Below are 15,444 nucleotides of genomic sequence, written 5' to 3' on the forward strand. Positions count from 1 at the left end.
TCCAAATTAGTTTGTGCATGGGGCAGATAATGGATGAAAAGTATGCCTGCTGCTGCTGCTAATTCACTTCAGTCGTGTCCGACTCTGTGCAACCCCATAGACGGCAGCCCACCAGGCTCCCCTGTCCCTGGGATTCTCCAGGCAAGAACACTGGAGTGGGGTGCCATTTCCTTTCTGACACAAAAAATCAAACACAAAAAAAAATCAGACAAAAAACATACCATATATACAAAAAAATCTTTGGAAAATTCCCAATGCATACTAATGTAGTAAAGGGTCTGAGAAATCATGCAGGAAAAAAGTGGATTCCTCCAACAGACTCATCCATGGAGCCTTTGCTTGAATAATTTAGGCTAGTGCCATCTCTTAGACGGAGAAGGCAATGGCACCCCACTCCAGTACTCTTGCCTGGAAAATCCATGGACAGAGGAGCCTGGTGGGCTGCAGTCCATGGGGTCGCTAAGAGTCAGGAACGACTGAGCGACTTCATTTTCACTTTTCACTTTCATGCATTGGAGAAGGAAATGGCAACCCACTCCAGTGTTCTCGCCTGGAGAATCCCAGGGACGGGGAAGCCTGGTGGGCTGCTGTCTTTGGGGTCGCACGGTGTCGGACATGACTGAAGCGACTTAGCAGCAGCAGCAGCAGCAGCAGCATCTCTTAGAACTGACTTATCTAGATTTCTAAACACATTTTGGGAAATGCTGATATAGTGAAGGGCCTTTTGTCCTAAATAATGTCTTATTGATTTCAAAGTGCTTTTGAAACATAGAAGAAGAATTTGCCTCTTCCAGGAATTGGAAAACTAATAGCCCTAACCCTCGTTCCTTGATTGATGCAACCTCTTAACGTTGAATTTCTAGTCACAGGGCAGAGAAGTTGGACGTAAGTGTCGATATGCCCCCTGAAACATGCTAAACAAATAATAGTTTAAATGAGACAAGACTGAGGAAGAACTAATTTATAGGTACCAATTTTTTAAAAGTGACAAGTGTCTCAATTTTAAAATAATTAGTTTTTCTATTTTCAAAAGGAAAAGAAAGAGCTTCCCTGGTGGCTCAGCTGGTAAAGCAGCTGCCTGCAACATGAGAGACCTGGGTTCGATCCCTGGGTCAGGAAGATCCTCTGGAGAAGGAAATGGCAACCCACTCCAGTACTCTTGCTTGGAAAATTCCATGGATGGAGGAGCCTGGTAGGCTACAGTCCATGGGGTTGCAAAGAGTCAGACATGACTGAGTGACTTTTCAGACACGACTGAGTGACTTCATTATATAGAAATGCCTTTAGCAGGAGTTTCCTGGTATATCTTACCTAGACTTTGATACTTTAAAAAAAAAAATTCTGGCTGCATCACAACCAGGGTGAGATCATAGTTTACCCAACCAGGGATTGAACCCACACTCCCTGCAGTGAAAGTGTAGAGTGTTAAACACTGGACCCCCAGAAGTCCCTAGATTTTGATACTTAAATTTGCAACTCCTTATAGCATTCATTACTCCCATTACACCTTCCAAAGAAAAATACAATTTTTAAATAAACTAAATTTTAAAATAATAGACACAGAGGAAAAAAGTAAAAGAAGGTAAATTCTAAAAAGGATTAGTCCAGGGGGCTTCTCTGGAGGCTCAGTGGTGGAGTCTGCCTGCCAATGCAGGGCTCCATCCCCGATTCAGGAAGATCCCACATGCTGTGGAGCAACCAAGGCTGTGGGCCACAACTATTGAGCCTGGGCTCTAGAGCCCAGGAGCTGAAACTGCTGAAGCCTGCACGCCCTAGAGCCTGTGCTCCACCACCAGAGAAGCCACTGCAGTGAGAAGCCTGAGCGCTGCAACTAGAGAGCGGCACCCAGTCACCGCAACCACAGAAAGTCTGAGCAAGCAATGAAGATCCAGCACAGCCAAAAGTACATTAAATGTAGTAGTCCATATTTGGGCATGGTAGTATGTTTTTGTTTTTCCTACTTCATTTTTGAAACTTTCCACTTGCTACTTTTGTAATGAAAGAAGTGTTAGTCACTCAGTCGTGTTCGATTCTTTGCAATCCCATGGACTGTTGCCCACCAGGCTCCTCTGTCCATGGAATTCTCCAGGCAAGAATACTGGAGTGGATAGCCATTCTCTTCTCCAGGGGATTTTCCCCATCCAGGGATCAAAACCAGGTCTCTCACATTGTAGGCAGATTCTTTACTGTCTGAGCCACCAGGGGAAGAAATACAACTGATTTAAAGAATGAAATCTCAAATTTCAGAACACCAGCTTATACAACTGCTACACGTTCTTACATATTCATGGAGATTTCCAGAGCTTATATGAAAATAAGTTGATTTAACGTAGGTTAAATCTTTTCCTAATTGATCAAGGCACGGACATGTTCTTCAGCATAAAGCACGGTATTATTATGCACAGTGTTTATCTCATGAAACCCTTAAGGGTGACTAGTGAAGGATTTATGTGTAATAGAATTTGTACTATTTCTTTGCTTTCTAGTCTGGCAATCTGTCTTGTGGGAGTATTCTGTACATACTGTTAGGAGTCTACCTACCATTAGTGATGCCTTCTGAGAATGCCCAATGCGGTGCTTGCATCTGGTGGTTAAAGGAATTAACTACAGAGATTTGGTCTTCTCACATGTCTCTTAGAAAAGAAAAATAAATGATTATGAGAAAAGATGAAAAAAGTATTAATACAGAGGGATGCTCTGTTTTTAACTGGGAAAGTTATTCTATTACACACCTGACACTCCATCAACTTTGTAAGATTACTGTTTGACTAGAATGTTTCTCTTGTCATTTAAGTAATAATTTATTGCATGGACAATAACAACTGTCTTTTCCTCTTGTAAATTTGAGAAAACTGCACAGCTGATTTCCCTGCCAAGCAATATCTTTTACTGAATGCTACTGTGCACAGGATGCAGTACATGAGGTCCCTGGGGTTAGAAGACAACTCAAAATGATGTTATAATCTGCTGTGGAGAGAAGACACAAAGCAGCAAGGCAGTGAATGTAAATGTGAGTAGAGTACTCAGGCAACACAGGTGAAAAAATGGGGGCGAGTTGAATTCAAATCTAGCTCAGTGGACTTGTGGTCATAATGGATGCAAGGAGGATATGATTAAAAGTCCTTCCCACTGGCCAGACTCCATTCCAGGATTTGTGTATTATTGTCTCTAATTCTAATTAAAAGACGCTTACTCCTTGGGAGGAAAGTTATGACCAACCTAGATAGCATATTCAAAAGCAGAGATATTACTTTGCCAACAAAGGACCATCTTTGGTCCATGGTTTTTCCTGTGGTCATGTATGGATGTGAGAGCTGGACTGTGAAGAAAGCTGAGCGTCAAAGAATTGATGCTTTTGAACTGTGGTGTTGGAGAAGACTCTCCAGAGTCCCTTGGACTGCAAGGAGATCCAACCAGTCCATTCTAAAGGAGATCGGTCCTGGGTGTTCTTTGGAAGGACTGATGCTAAAGCTGAAACTCCAATACTTTGGCCACCTCATGCGAAGAGTTGACTCATTGGAAAAGACTCTGATGCTGGGAGGAGAAGGGGATGACAGAGGATGAGATGGCTGGATGGCATCACTGACTTGATGGACATGAGTTTGGGTGAACTCCGGGAGTTGGTGACGGACAGGGAGACCTGGCGCGCTGCGATTCATGGGGTCACAGAGTCGGACACGACTCAGTGACTGAACTGAACTGAAATCTAAGGTCACTAAGCAAGTAAGTACCAGATCTGCTATCTGAATTTAGCCTGTCCTGCCCCACTAGGATGAAAATGAAGTCATGAGAAACTCAGGAGGCAAATGACCTTTGTTGCAGCAAGAAACCTGAGAGAATAGAGTGGTGAAAAGAAAGCTTTCATAGAGAGCTCTACAAGTCTAACATGATTGGGCAAACATCTGAGATAATGTCCAACAAGCAGTAAAATTATTGAAGGTTTTTTTTTTCAATATTTAAATCAGGGAAGCGACATGAAGATATCTGTAAATTATCTATAAATGGATTTTTTAAAAAATGTGGTGAGGTCAATCTAGGCAGATGTTACTGTGATCTCAGAGGAAAGCCTAGTACAGGATGTGTCCTGGGAAGGTGTGAACCAAAAATAAGCAGATGAAACTTAACTGAGAAATAAATGAAATCCACCTAACATGATAGTAAAAATATCTTCTGAAAAGGTTGAAATTTTGAATATGAAAGATATTTTGATAAGCTGCCCAGTAGTTGGGTGAACATCTAAATAGTTGTATTCTAAAGGCAGATCTGTAGGACTGAAACAAGGATAAGAGGGCAACACTGGGAATTCCCGGTGGTCCAGTAGTTAAGGCTCCCTGCTTTCACTGCCATGGACCCAGGTTCCATCCCCCATGGAGGAACTAAGACCTTGTAAGCCATGCTGAGAGAGAGAGAGAAGGTAATCTCTATCAATTTTTTAAAACAGGAATTTTTAAAGGAGAGTTTTAGAAGAGAATGGTAAGAATTCAAGGATGTTTTAGGATCACCACACTCCTAAAAACAATCAATGATGGTGCTCTTATCCAAAATAATACTATTGTAACAATATTTTAATATATAATTTCACGTGCATTTCATACTAGTAAACTACTAACCCCATGGGGACTCTCACAATTGCTTGTCACTTCACACTGCCCTTGTTCTATTTTCTGTTTCTCTTTGCTAGTTCCTGTTAATAGTTCATTATACAATTTGCCATTATATTAAACACTTCTGAGCAACTTCTAAATGTGCTGGTCCTTTCAGATATTTATCTTTTTAAAGCAGTATTTGTAAATGTCAAAAATTCCCTGTATTATTAAAAACTGGCTGTGTGATAGACAATATGTCCACAAACTTTTAAACCAGTTTTTAAACAAATTACTAAAATATAGTTTTTGTAAATAAGTATTACTAAAAAATAATTTAGTAAATCAAATCAAAAAATTTAGTAAACTAAACCAAAAAACACAATTCAGAATCCAAATAACCAGAAAATGCAACCATCACCTTTTCACAATACAATGAATATTTGCAGTTACTATCATGAACCCACAGATCTAATCAGTAGCTTTAAAACATTTATTTAAAGTACTCACCTAGAGCCAGACATCCTGGAGTGTGAAGTCAGATGGGTCTTAAGAAGCATTACTATGAACAAAGCTAGTGAGGTGACAGCTGAGCTACTTAAAATCCTAAAAGATGATGCTGTTAAAGAGATGTACTCAATATGTCAGCAAATTTGGAAAATACAGCAGTGGCCACAGGACAGGTAAGTGTTCATTCCAATCCCACAGAAAGGCAATGCCAAAGAATGTTCAAACTACCACACAATTAATTCATTTCACATGCTAGCAAAGTAATGCTCAAAATCCTTGAACCTAGGTTTCTACACCACATGAACCAAGAACTTCCAGATATACAAGTTGGATTTAGAAAAGGTAGGGAAACCAGAGATCAAATTGCCAACATCTGCTGGATCACAGAAAAAGCAAGGGAATTTCCCAAAAAATCTACTTCTGCTTCATTGACTATGCGAAAGCCTTTAACTGAGTGGATCACAACAAACTGGAAAATTCTTAGAGATGGGAATACCAGACCACCTTCCTGTCTCCTGAGAAATCTGTATACAGGTCAAGAAGCAACAGTTAGAACTGGACATGGAATGGACTGGTTCAGAATTGGGAAAGGAATACAAAGCTGTATATTGTCACGTGCTTATTTAACTTATATGCAGAGTACATCATGAGAAACACTGGGCTGGATGAAGCACAAGCTGGAATCAAGATTTCCAGGAGAACTATCGATAACCTCAGATATGCAGATGACACCACCTTAATGGCAGAAACCAAAGAAAAATTAAAGAGCCTCTTGATGGTGAAAGAGGAGAGTGGAAAAGCTGGCTTCAAACAAGTCAAAAAACGATCATGGCATTCGGTCCCATCACTTCATGGCAAACAGAAGGGTTGAAAAAGTGGAAACAGTGACAGAGTTTATTTTCTTGGGTTCTAAAATCACTGTGGACGGTGACTGCAGCCATGAGATTAAAAGACATTTACTCCTTGGAAGAAAAGCTATGACAAACCTAGATAGCTTATTAAAAAGCAGAGACATCAATTTCCCAACAAAGGTCTATATGTAAACCAAAGCCATGGTTTTACCTTTTCATGCTGTTTGTGGGGTTCTCAAATCAAGAATACTGAAGTGGTTTGCCATTCCCTTCTCCAGTGGACCAGATTTTGTCAGGCCCTAACTAGCAGGGACATGCCCTTCAGATTGCCAACATAAGCTGGATCATAGAAAAAGCAAGGAAATCCCCAAATCCACCTACTTCTGATTCACTGACTATGCCAAAGCCTTTTACAAAAGTCCACATAGTCAAAGTTAGGGTTTTTCCAGTAGTCACATATGGATGTGAGAGTTGGACCATAAAGAAGGCTGAGCACTGAACAACTGACACCCTCGAACTGTGGTGCTGACAAGACTCTTAGTCCTTTGGACAGCACGGAGATCAAACCAGTCAATCCTAAAGGAAATCAACCCTGAATATTCATTGGATGGACTGATGCTGACCTGCCTCTTAAGAATCTGTATGCAGATCAGGAAGCAACGTTAGAACTGGACATGGAACAGACTGGTTCCATATAGGAAAAAGAGTACGTCAAGGTTGTATATTGTCACCCTGCTTATTTAACTTATCTGCAGAGTACATCATGAGAAACACTGGGCTGGAAGAAGCACAAGCTGGAATTAAGACTGCTGGGAGAAATATCAATAACCTCAGATACGCAGATGACACCACCCTTATGGCAGAAAGTGAAGATCTAAAGAGCCTCTTGATGAACTTGAGAGAGGAGAGTGAAAAAGTTGGCTTAAAACTCAACATTCAGAAAACTAAGATCATGGCATCTGATCCCATCACTTCATGGCAAATAGATGGGAAAACAGTGGAAACAGCAGCTGACTTTATTTTGGGGGGCTCCAAAATCACTGCAGATGGTGACTGCAGTCATGAAATTAAAAGATGCTTACTCCTTGGAAGCAAAGTTATGACCAACCTAGACAGCATATTAAAAAGCAGAGACATTATACTTTGCCAACAAAGGTCCGTCTAGTCAAGGCTATGGTTTTTCCAGTAGTTATGGACTATATAAAGAAAGCTGAGCACTGAAGAATTGAAGCTTTTGAATTGTGGTGTTGGAGAAGACTCTTGAGTCCCTTGGACTGCGAGGAGATCCAACCAGTCCATCCTAAAGATCAGTCCTGAGTGTTCATTGGAAGGACTGATGTTGAAGCTGAAACCCCAATACTCTGGCCACCTGATGTGAAGACTTGACTAATTGGAAAAGACTCTGATGCTGGAAAAGATTGAAAGCAGGAGGAGAAGGGGATGACAGAGGATGAGATGGTTGGATGGCATCACTGACTCAATGGACATGAGTTTGGGTAAACTCCGGGAGTTGGTGATGGACAGGGAGACCTAGAGTGCTGGAGTCCATGGGTTCACGAGAGTCAGACACGACTGAGTGACTGAACTGAACTGAAGCTTCAATACTTTGGCCACCTGATGCATAGAGCTGACTAACTGAAAAGACCCTGATCCTGGGAAAAATCGAGGGCAAGAGAAGGGAGTGACAGAGGATGAAATGGTTAGATGGCATCACTGACTCCATGGACACGAGTTTGAGGAAACTCAAGGAGATAGTGATGGCCAGAAAAGCCTGGAGTGCTGCATTTCATGGGGTCACAAAGAGTTGGACACAACTTAGCGACTGAAGAACATGGTTTTTCCAGTAGTCATGTATGGATGTAAGAGTTGGACCATAAAGAAGGCTGAGCACCAAAGAACTAATGCTTTCAAATTGTGGTGCTGGAGAAGACTCTTGAGAGTCCCATGGACAGCAAGGAGATCAAACCAGTCAATCCTAAAGGAAATCAACCCTGAATTAGCACCTTAGTGACTGAACAACAAAAAATAAAAAAATCAGACTTATCAACTGAACAACAAAGTTAAAAACCTAAATTATGCCAACAGCTAACCCTGGTTTGCCTTTGGGACCCACAATCTCCTGCTTTCAAGCCAGCTTCAAGACTCATGTCCCAGTGCTTAGACTCATTCAATATCAACTCTTATTAAGCACCCATATGTATATCACAGTCAAGAAGACATTCATGGAATTTAGGTTCACAGACAACACAGAGAAGTCACACGCGATTACAACAGTGCCTTTCAGGCTGACAAGTGACAGGGTAGCTAATCCTAGTCCCATCCATGCCCTAGCTACATCCCTTTCAGACTGTTCAGAAGTACCACTTGTTGAGAAACTACTTAAGCCAGCCTGCCGTATGGTAACAAAAGTGCAAGATAGGGAGACAACAGCATTTCGTGGCCCTACTAAATTGTGTCATTATTCTCAAGTTGGTCTTATTCCATGCCTTACAAGCTCCCAACTGGGTCACGCTGCCCATATATATGTACTTCCACAGTGCGCAGGCATGGCCATTCTAAAAGCAGCAGCATATTTACACTAGTGCCTTTGATTACCCAAATAGATGATATTCAAATATAATTTTTAACAAAACTCATTATAATGGAGATGTGGCCAAAACAGCAGAGGAGGAAGACCCTGAGCTCACCTCCTCCCACAGGCACACCAAAATTACAACAGGGAAACGACTAATGAGAAAAACTGGAAAACTAGAAGCAAGTATCTTCAACCAAAGATAGAGAGAAGGAACTGTAACAAGACATGTAGGAGGGCAGGTGATGTGATGTAGCTAAAACGCATACCCCCAGGTGAATGACCCACAAATGGGAGGATAATTAAAGTTGCAGAGGTTCTCCCACGGAGTGAGTGGTCCAAGCCCCACAGTGGGCTCCCCAGCCCAGAGAATCCTGCACCAGGATGGGCCCTTAGAACATCTGGCTTTAAAGACCAGCAGGGCTTACTTCTGGGAGAGCCAGAGGACTGTGGGAAATAGAGACCCCACTCTTAAAGATGCACACAAACTCTCACATACTCCAGGACTCAGGCCAGAAGCAGTAATTTGAAAGGAGCCTGAGTCAGAGCCACCATCTGATCTTGGAGTCTCCTGGTGAGGCAGGAGGCAATTGCAGCTTGTCCTGCAGACACAGACACTGGCACAACTATCTTTGGGAGCTTGTTCTATCACATGAACACTGGTGCTGGTGAGTGCCATTTTGGAGTCCTCTCTCCAGCTTATTAGCCTCAGGACCCAGCCCCTCCCACCAGCCTGTTGGCATCAGTATTGGGATGCCCAGGTGAAGCAACTAACCAGGTGGAGAAACAGTCCCACCAACAACAGGCCTGCTGCCTTATGATCTCGAGCCCATAGTCAACCTGGCTCAGACCCTGGTTGGGTCCACCAATGGGCACTACTCACAGGACCAAGCTCACCCATCAGTGGGTAGACACAGGATCCTATGGGCACCACACACCAGCAGGACAAAACATCAACTCTGGGACCCCCAGGACCCTGGGCTAAAGACCTCAGGTCCTGGATCTACCTCCCAGTGAATAAGCATTAGCCCCAAGACACCCTGGGCCTTGGCCCTGCCCACCAGCAAGCAGACACCAGACCTAGGACTACTTCCACCCTGCACCCTACCGTATCAAAACCCAGCCACCTACCAGTAGGCTTGCACCTGCCACAGGACCCCTTGGGCCCCTCAGTCAGCTGGTCCAGGATACGTCCCCCCCTACCAACAGAACACTACCAGCTCTAGAACTTTCGGGGCCTTGCAGGCAGAGACCTGGGAACCCAGTTCTGCCCACCAGTGAGTTGGCATTAGCTCCAGCACTGTCTCCCTACAAGACACCACCAGCCCCAGGAAGCCCCAGTCCCACCCACCAGCAGGCAGACACCAACTCCAAGACACCTTGTAACCCTTAGCCAGCTGCCCCAGGATCCAGGCCCATTCATTCACCAGTGAGCAACGCCACACCTCAGACCTGGGAGCCAGCTGTGTTAGCAACTGGCCCAACCCATGAGCAAGCCAACATTAGATCTGGGACACACTCACCCCCTTCATTCCCCACAAGCCCCCACGCCACTTTGCTCACCCCGCTGGTGGACTAGCTGGAGCCCAGGATCCCCTAAAGCTCCACAGCCAGCAGCCTTGTAATCCAGCCCTGCCCACCAGCAAATGGCAGCCTCTGCACAAGGCAAGGCCTGGAAACCAACCGGGCTTGGGCCAGCCACATCCATCAGACGGCCCACAGTGATCAGCCCACAAAAGAAGAGTTCACGCAGAAATAGGGGGCGGCCCTACGGCATACAGCCCTAGTCACCAGGTAATGATCACAATGATGTTCCATACCTGAGACAAAGTGCTGTGGGTGAACAGAGCAAAATGTAAGACAGTTTTAACAAAGAATTATAAAATATAAAGAAGAGCCAGAGACGAAGAATATAATAACTGAAATAAAAAATACACTAGAAGGAATCAATAGTAGATTAGACAATACAGAGGAATGGACCCACAAAGCTAGATAGAAGACAGCAGTGGGAATCACTGGAGCTGAACATAAAGAGCAAGCAAACAAAAAGAAATGAGGACACCAGTGTTCACAGCAGCATTATTACAATAGCCAAGGTATGGAAGCAACCCAGGTGTCCATCAACAGATGGACAGATATGGTGTGTACACACACACACACACACAATGGAATACTACTTAGCCATAAGAGAATGAAACTCTGCTGTTTGCAACATGAATGGACATGAACCATGTTATGTTTAGTAAAATAAATCAGAAATAAGCCAAAATAATGTATGCTATCGCTTACTCCTTGGAAGAAGTTATGACCAACCTACATAGCATATTCAAAAGCAGAGACATTACTTTGCCAACAAAGGTTCATCTAGTCAAGGCTATGGTTTTTCCTATGGTCATGTATGGATGTGAGTTGGACTGTGAAGAAGGCTGAGCACTGAAGAATTGATGCTTTTGAACTGTGGTGTTGGAGAAGACTCTCCAGAGTCCCTTGGACTGCAAGGACATCCAACCAGTCCATTCTGAAGGAGATCAGCCCTGGGATTTCTTTGGAAGGACTGATGCTAAAGCTGAAACTCCAGTACTTTGGCCACCTCATGCGAAGAGTTGACTCATTGGAAAAGACTCTGATGCTGGGAGGGGTTGGGGGCAGGAGAAGGGGACAACAGAGGATGAGATGGCTGGATGGCATCACTGACTCGATGGACGTGAGTGTGAGTGAACTCTGGGAGTTGGTGATGGACAGGGAGGCCTGGCATGCTGCGATTCATGGGGTTGCAAAGAGTTGGACACGACTGAGCAACTGATCACTTATATGGGGAGTTTAAAAAATAAAACTTGTGAATATAACAAATAGAAACATAGAAAACAGGCTAGTGTTTACCAGAGGGGCAAGGGGAAAAGGAAGAGGGGAGGGACAAGATAGGGGTAGAAGATTAAGAGGTACAAATCATGATGTATAAAGTAAGTTACAAGGATATATACAATATTTTGTAACTATAAATGGAACATAAGCTTTGAAAATTGTGAATCACTGTTCTATCCCTGAAACTTACATTGTGCATCAACTATATTTCAATTTTAAAAAAAGAAAGAAAATGAGTTTAAGAGACCTGAGGGAGAGCATCTAGTGGAGCAACACTCACATTACAGGAGTCTCAGAAGAAGAGAGGAAGGGACAGAGAATCCATCTGAAGACATAATAGCTAAAAGCTTCCCTAAGCTAGGAAACAGACATCCAGGTCCAGGAAGCCAAGAGTCTCACACTCAAAGAGGACTACACCAATGCAAAAATTAAAGAATATTAAAGCAGCAAAGCAAGAGCAACTAGTTAAGTCCAAGGGAACTCCCATAAGGCTATCAGCTGAGTTTTCAGCAGAAACTCTGCAGGCAAGAAGGGAATGGCACAATATACTTAAAGTGACGAAAGGGAAAACACACACGTACACATACACACAAAAAACCTGGCAAGGCTTTCACTCAAATTTGATGGAGAGGTCAAACATTTTACAGACAAGCAAAAGCTAAGAGTTCAGCACCACCAAACCAGCTTACAAGAAATGTTAAACAGACTTCCTAAGTGGGCAGGCTAGGGGGCAGGGTACAACTAGAAAAATGAAAATTACAAAAGGAAAAAAAAAATCTCACTGGTAAAGGCAAATTTATAAAGCAAGTAAGAAGATTAAAAGACAAAATTATCCATAGTAAAACTGCCTATATCCACAATAAGTACTCAGGGAATACAGAAAAAAGATGTATAATACGACATCAAAAACAGTAAACATGAAGGGAAATGGTCAGTAAAAATGCCAGGATTGTTAAAATGCATTTGAACTGAAGAGATCGGCAACTTAAAATAATCATAGATAGGTAGGTAGGTAGGTAGATAACTTTATGGTAATCAGAAAACCAAAAACCTGTAACGGATACACAGAAAAAAGAAAGGAATTAAAACATAACATTAAAGAGTCTTCAAATCACAAGGGAAGAGAATTAGGACCAAAAACTATAAAACCCTCAAACAATTAACAAAATGGCATTAAGTACATACCTATTAAAAATCACATTAAATGTAAATGAACTAAATGCTCCAATCAAAAGACACAGAATGGCTGAACAGATACAAAAACAATACCAATATATATGCTGCCTGAGACTTGTTTCAAATCTGAAGAAACAGAAAGTAGATGGGAAAATGAGCATTCCGTGAAAATGGGGGTGGGGGTAAAATGAGGTAGCAATTCTTAGACAGAATAAGCTTGAAAATAAAGACTCACAAGAGACTAAGGACAATACATAATGATAAAGGGATAAACCTAAGAAGGCATTAACAGTAATAAATGCATCGAACACAGGGGCACCTGAACACATAAAGCAACTATTGACAGACACAAAGGGAGAAACAGAGTAATACAATACTAAGGGACTTTTACTACACCACAAAACAAGTTTCCATAAACTTAAAAAAACTGAAATCATATCATCTTTTCTGACTACAATCTTATGAGACTAGAAAATAAATACAAGGGGGAAAAAACTGCAAAAAAAAAAAAAAACACACACACACAAACATTCCAAAACAATTAACAAAATGGCCATAAGTACCTATCAGTAATTGCATTAAATGTAAATGTGATGCTAAACAACATGCTACTTATCAATGGATCACTGAAGATGCCAACAAAAAAGGAACTTAAAAATACCTGGAAATGAAAACAAAAACAAAACAATCCAAAATCTATGTGATGCATCAAAAGCAGTTCTAAGAGAAAAGTTTATAGTGCTACAAGCCTATCTCAGCAAAGAAAAAAAACCTCAAATAAACCACCTATTCTTACACCTAAAAGAACCAGAAAAGGAAAAACAAATAAAACCCAAAGTGAGCAGAAGGAAAGGAATTAAAAGATTAGAGCAGAAATAAGAGATTTAAAAAACAATAGAGACTAATGAAATCAAGAGCTGGTTCTCTGAAAAGATAAAATTAATTACCCAGACTCAACGAGAGCCCAGATCAATAAAATCAGAAATGAAAAGGGGAAAGTTACAACTGACACCACAGAATTACAAAGGATCATAAGAGATTACAACAAATAATTATATAAACGGACCACCTCAAAGAAACGATAAATTCCTAGAAATGTACAATCTCCTCAGACTGAACTAAGAACAAATAAAAATGTGAACAAACCAATTACCAGGAATAACACTGAATCAGTAATAAAACAACTTTCAGAAAACAAGAGTTCAGGACCAGACTGCTTCACAGGTGAATTCTTTCATCCAGAGGAGTTAACACGAATCCTTCTCAAACTATTTCAAAAAACTGTAGAGGAAGTAACATTTCCAAACTCATTCTACAAGACCAGTATCATCCTGCTACCAAAACCAAAGATAATACTAAAAAAGAAATTTACAGGTCAATATCACTGATGAACACACATGCAAAAATTCTTGACAATACATTAGCAACAGAATTCAGCAAATCATTAAAAGGATCATACACCAAGATCAAACATCATTTATCCCAGGGGTGGACTAATATCTGCAAATTAATCAAAGGGATACACATTAACAAACTGAAGAACAAAAATCATACGATCATCTCAACAGATGTAGAAAAATATGACAAAATTCAACATTCATTTATGATAGAAAGTCAACAAAGTGGTATAGAGGGAACATACCTCAAAACAATAACGGCCATAAATGACAAGCCCACAGCTAACATCATACTCAATGGTGAAAAGGTGAAAGCATCTTCTCTAACACTAGGAACAACACAGTGATGCCCACTCCTGCCACTTTCATTCAAGATATTATCGGAAGTCCTAGTCATGGCAATCAGGGAGGAAAAAAAAATAGAATCAAAATTGCAAAAAAGTAAATTGTCACTGCTTACAGATAACATCCTATACATAGAAAATCCTGGGAATTCCCTAGCGGTCTAGTGGTGAGGATTTGGTGCCCCTGGGTTGGATTCCTGGTCAGGGAACAAAGATCCTGCAAGTTGCACAGCACACCAAAGAAAATTCTCAAGATGACAACAAAAACTACTATAGCTCAATGAATTTGGTAAAGCTGCCAGAGACAAAAATCAATAGACAGACACCTGTTGCATTTCTATGCACTAACAACAAACCATCAGAAAGAGAAATTAAACAATCCCATTTAGAACTGCATCAAAAGGAATAAAATATTTAAGACTAAGGTAACTAAGGAGGTTAAAGACCTGTACTGAGAAACTACAGGACATCAATAAAAGAAACTGAAAATGATATAGATAAATGGAGATATACGGTGTTCATGGACTGGAAGGATTAGTTAAAAAGACTATATACTACTCAAGGAAATCTACAGATCAATTCAATCCTTATTTAAATATTAATGGTACTTTTCACAGAACTACAACTAACTATAAAACTTGTATGAGAAAACACACATGAGAAAAACACACACACAAAATGGTATTTTTCATTGAGAACACACACACACACACACACACACACACACACTGAACAGCCAAAATGGTATTTTTCACTGAGAATACACATGCCCTGAACAGCCAAAAGTCTTGAGGAAAAAGAAGCAAGCTGGGGGCCTCCCACTCCCTGGTTCAAACCATACTATAATGCTACAGTCATCATAACAGGGTAGTACTGGCACAAAAACAGACACATAGGTCAATGGAACAGAATACAGAGTGCAGAAATAAACCCACACTTATGGTCAATTAATCTATGACAAAGTGGCAAGGATATACAATGAGAAAAACACAACCACTTCAGTAAGGGGTGTTGGGGGATTCCTCGGTGGTCTAGTGCTTAGGAATCTGCCTTGCAACGCAAGGGACACCAGTTCAGTCCCTGGTCCAGGAAGATCCCACATGCTACAAGGCAACTAAGCTCATACGCCACCTACTACTGAGCCTTCGA

At 41.5% G+C, this 15,444-nt stretch overlaps 1 protein-coding gene across 1 annotated transcript in view; it reads left to right on the plus strand.

Annotated features, from left to right (window-relative positions):
• The window catches only part of CPM (carboxypeptidase M), an 80,299-nt gene extending 75,555 nt beyond the window's left edge, over positions 1 to 4,744 (plus strand). Inside the window, exon 9 of the mRNA XM_019960849.2 lies at positions 2,849 to 4,744. Coding sequence (XP_019816408.1) covers positions 2,849 to 2,893 — 45 coding nt within the window. The 3' untranslated portion in view covers positions 2,894 to 4,744. The remainder of the gene's footprint in view (positions 1 to 2,848) is intronic.
• The last annotated feature ends 10,700 nt before the right edge of the window (positions 4,745 to 15,444 follow it).

The sequence above is a fragment of the Bos indicus genome, chromosome 5 (assembly GCF_029378745.1).
Source record: "Bos indicus isolate NIAB-ARS_2022 breed Sahiwal x Tharparkar chromosome 5, NIAB-ARS_B.indTharparkar_mat_pri_1.0, whole genome shotgun sequence".
In the NCBI taxonomy this organism is placed as follows: domain Eukaryota; kingdom Metazoa; phylum Chordata; class Mammalia; order Artiodactyla; family Bovidae; genus Bos; species Bos indicus.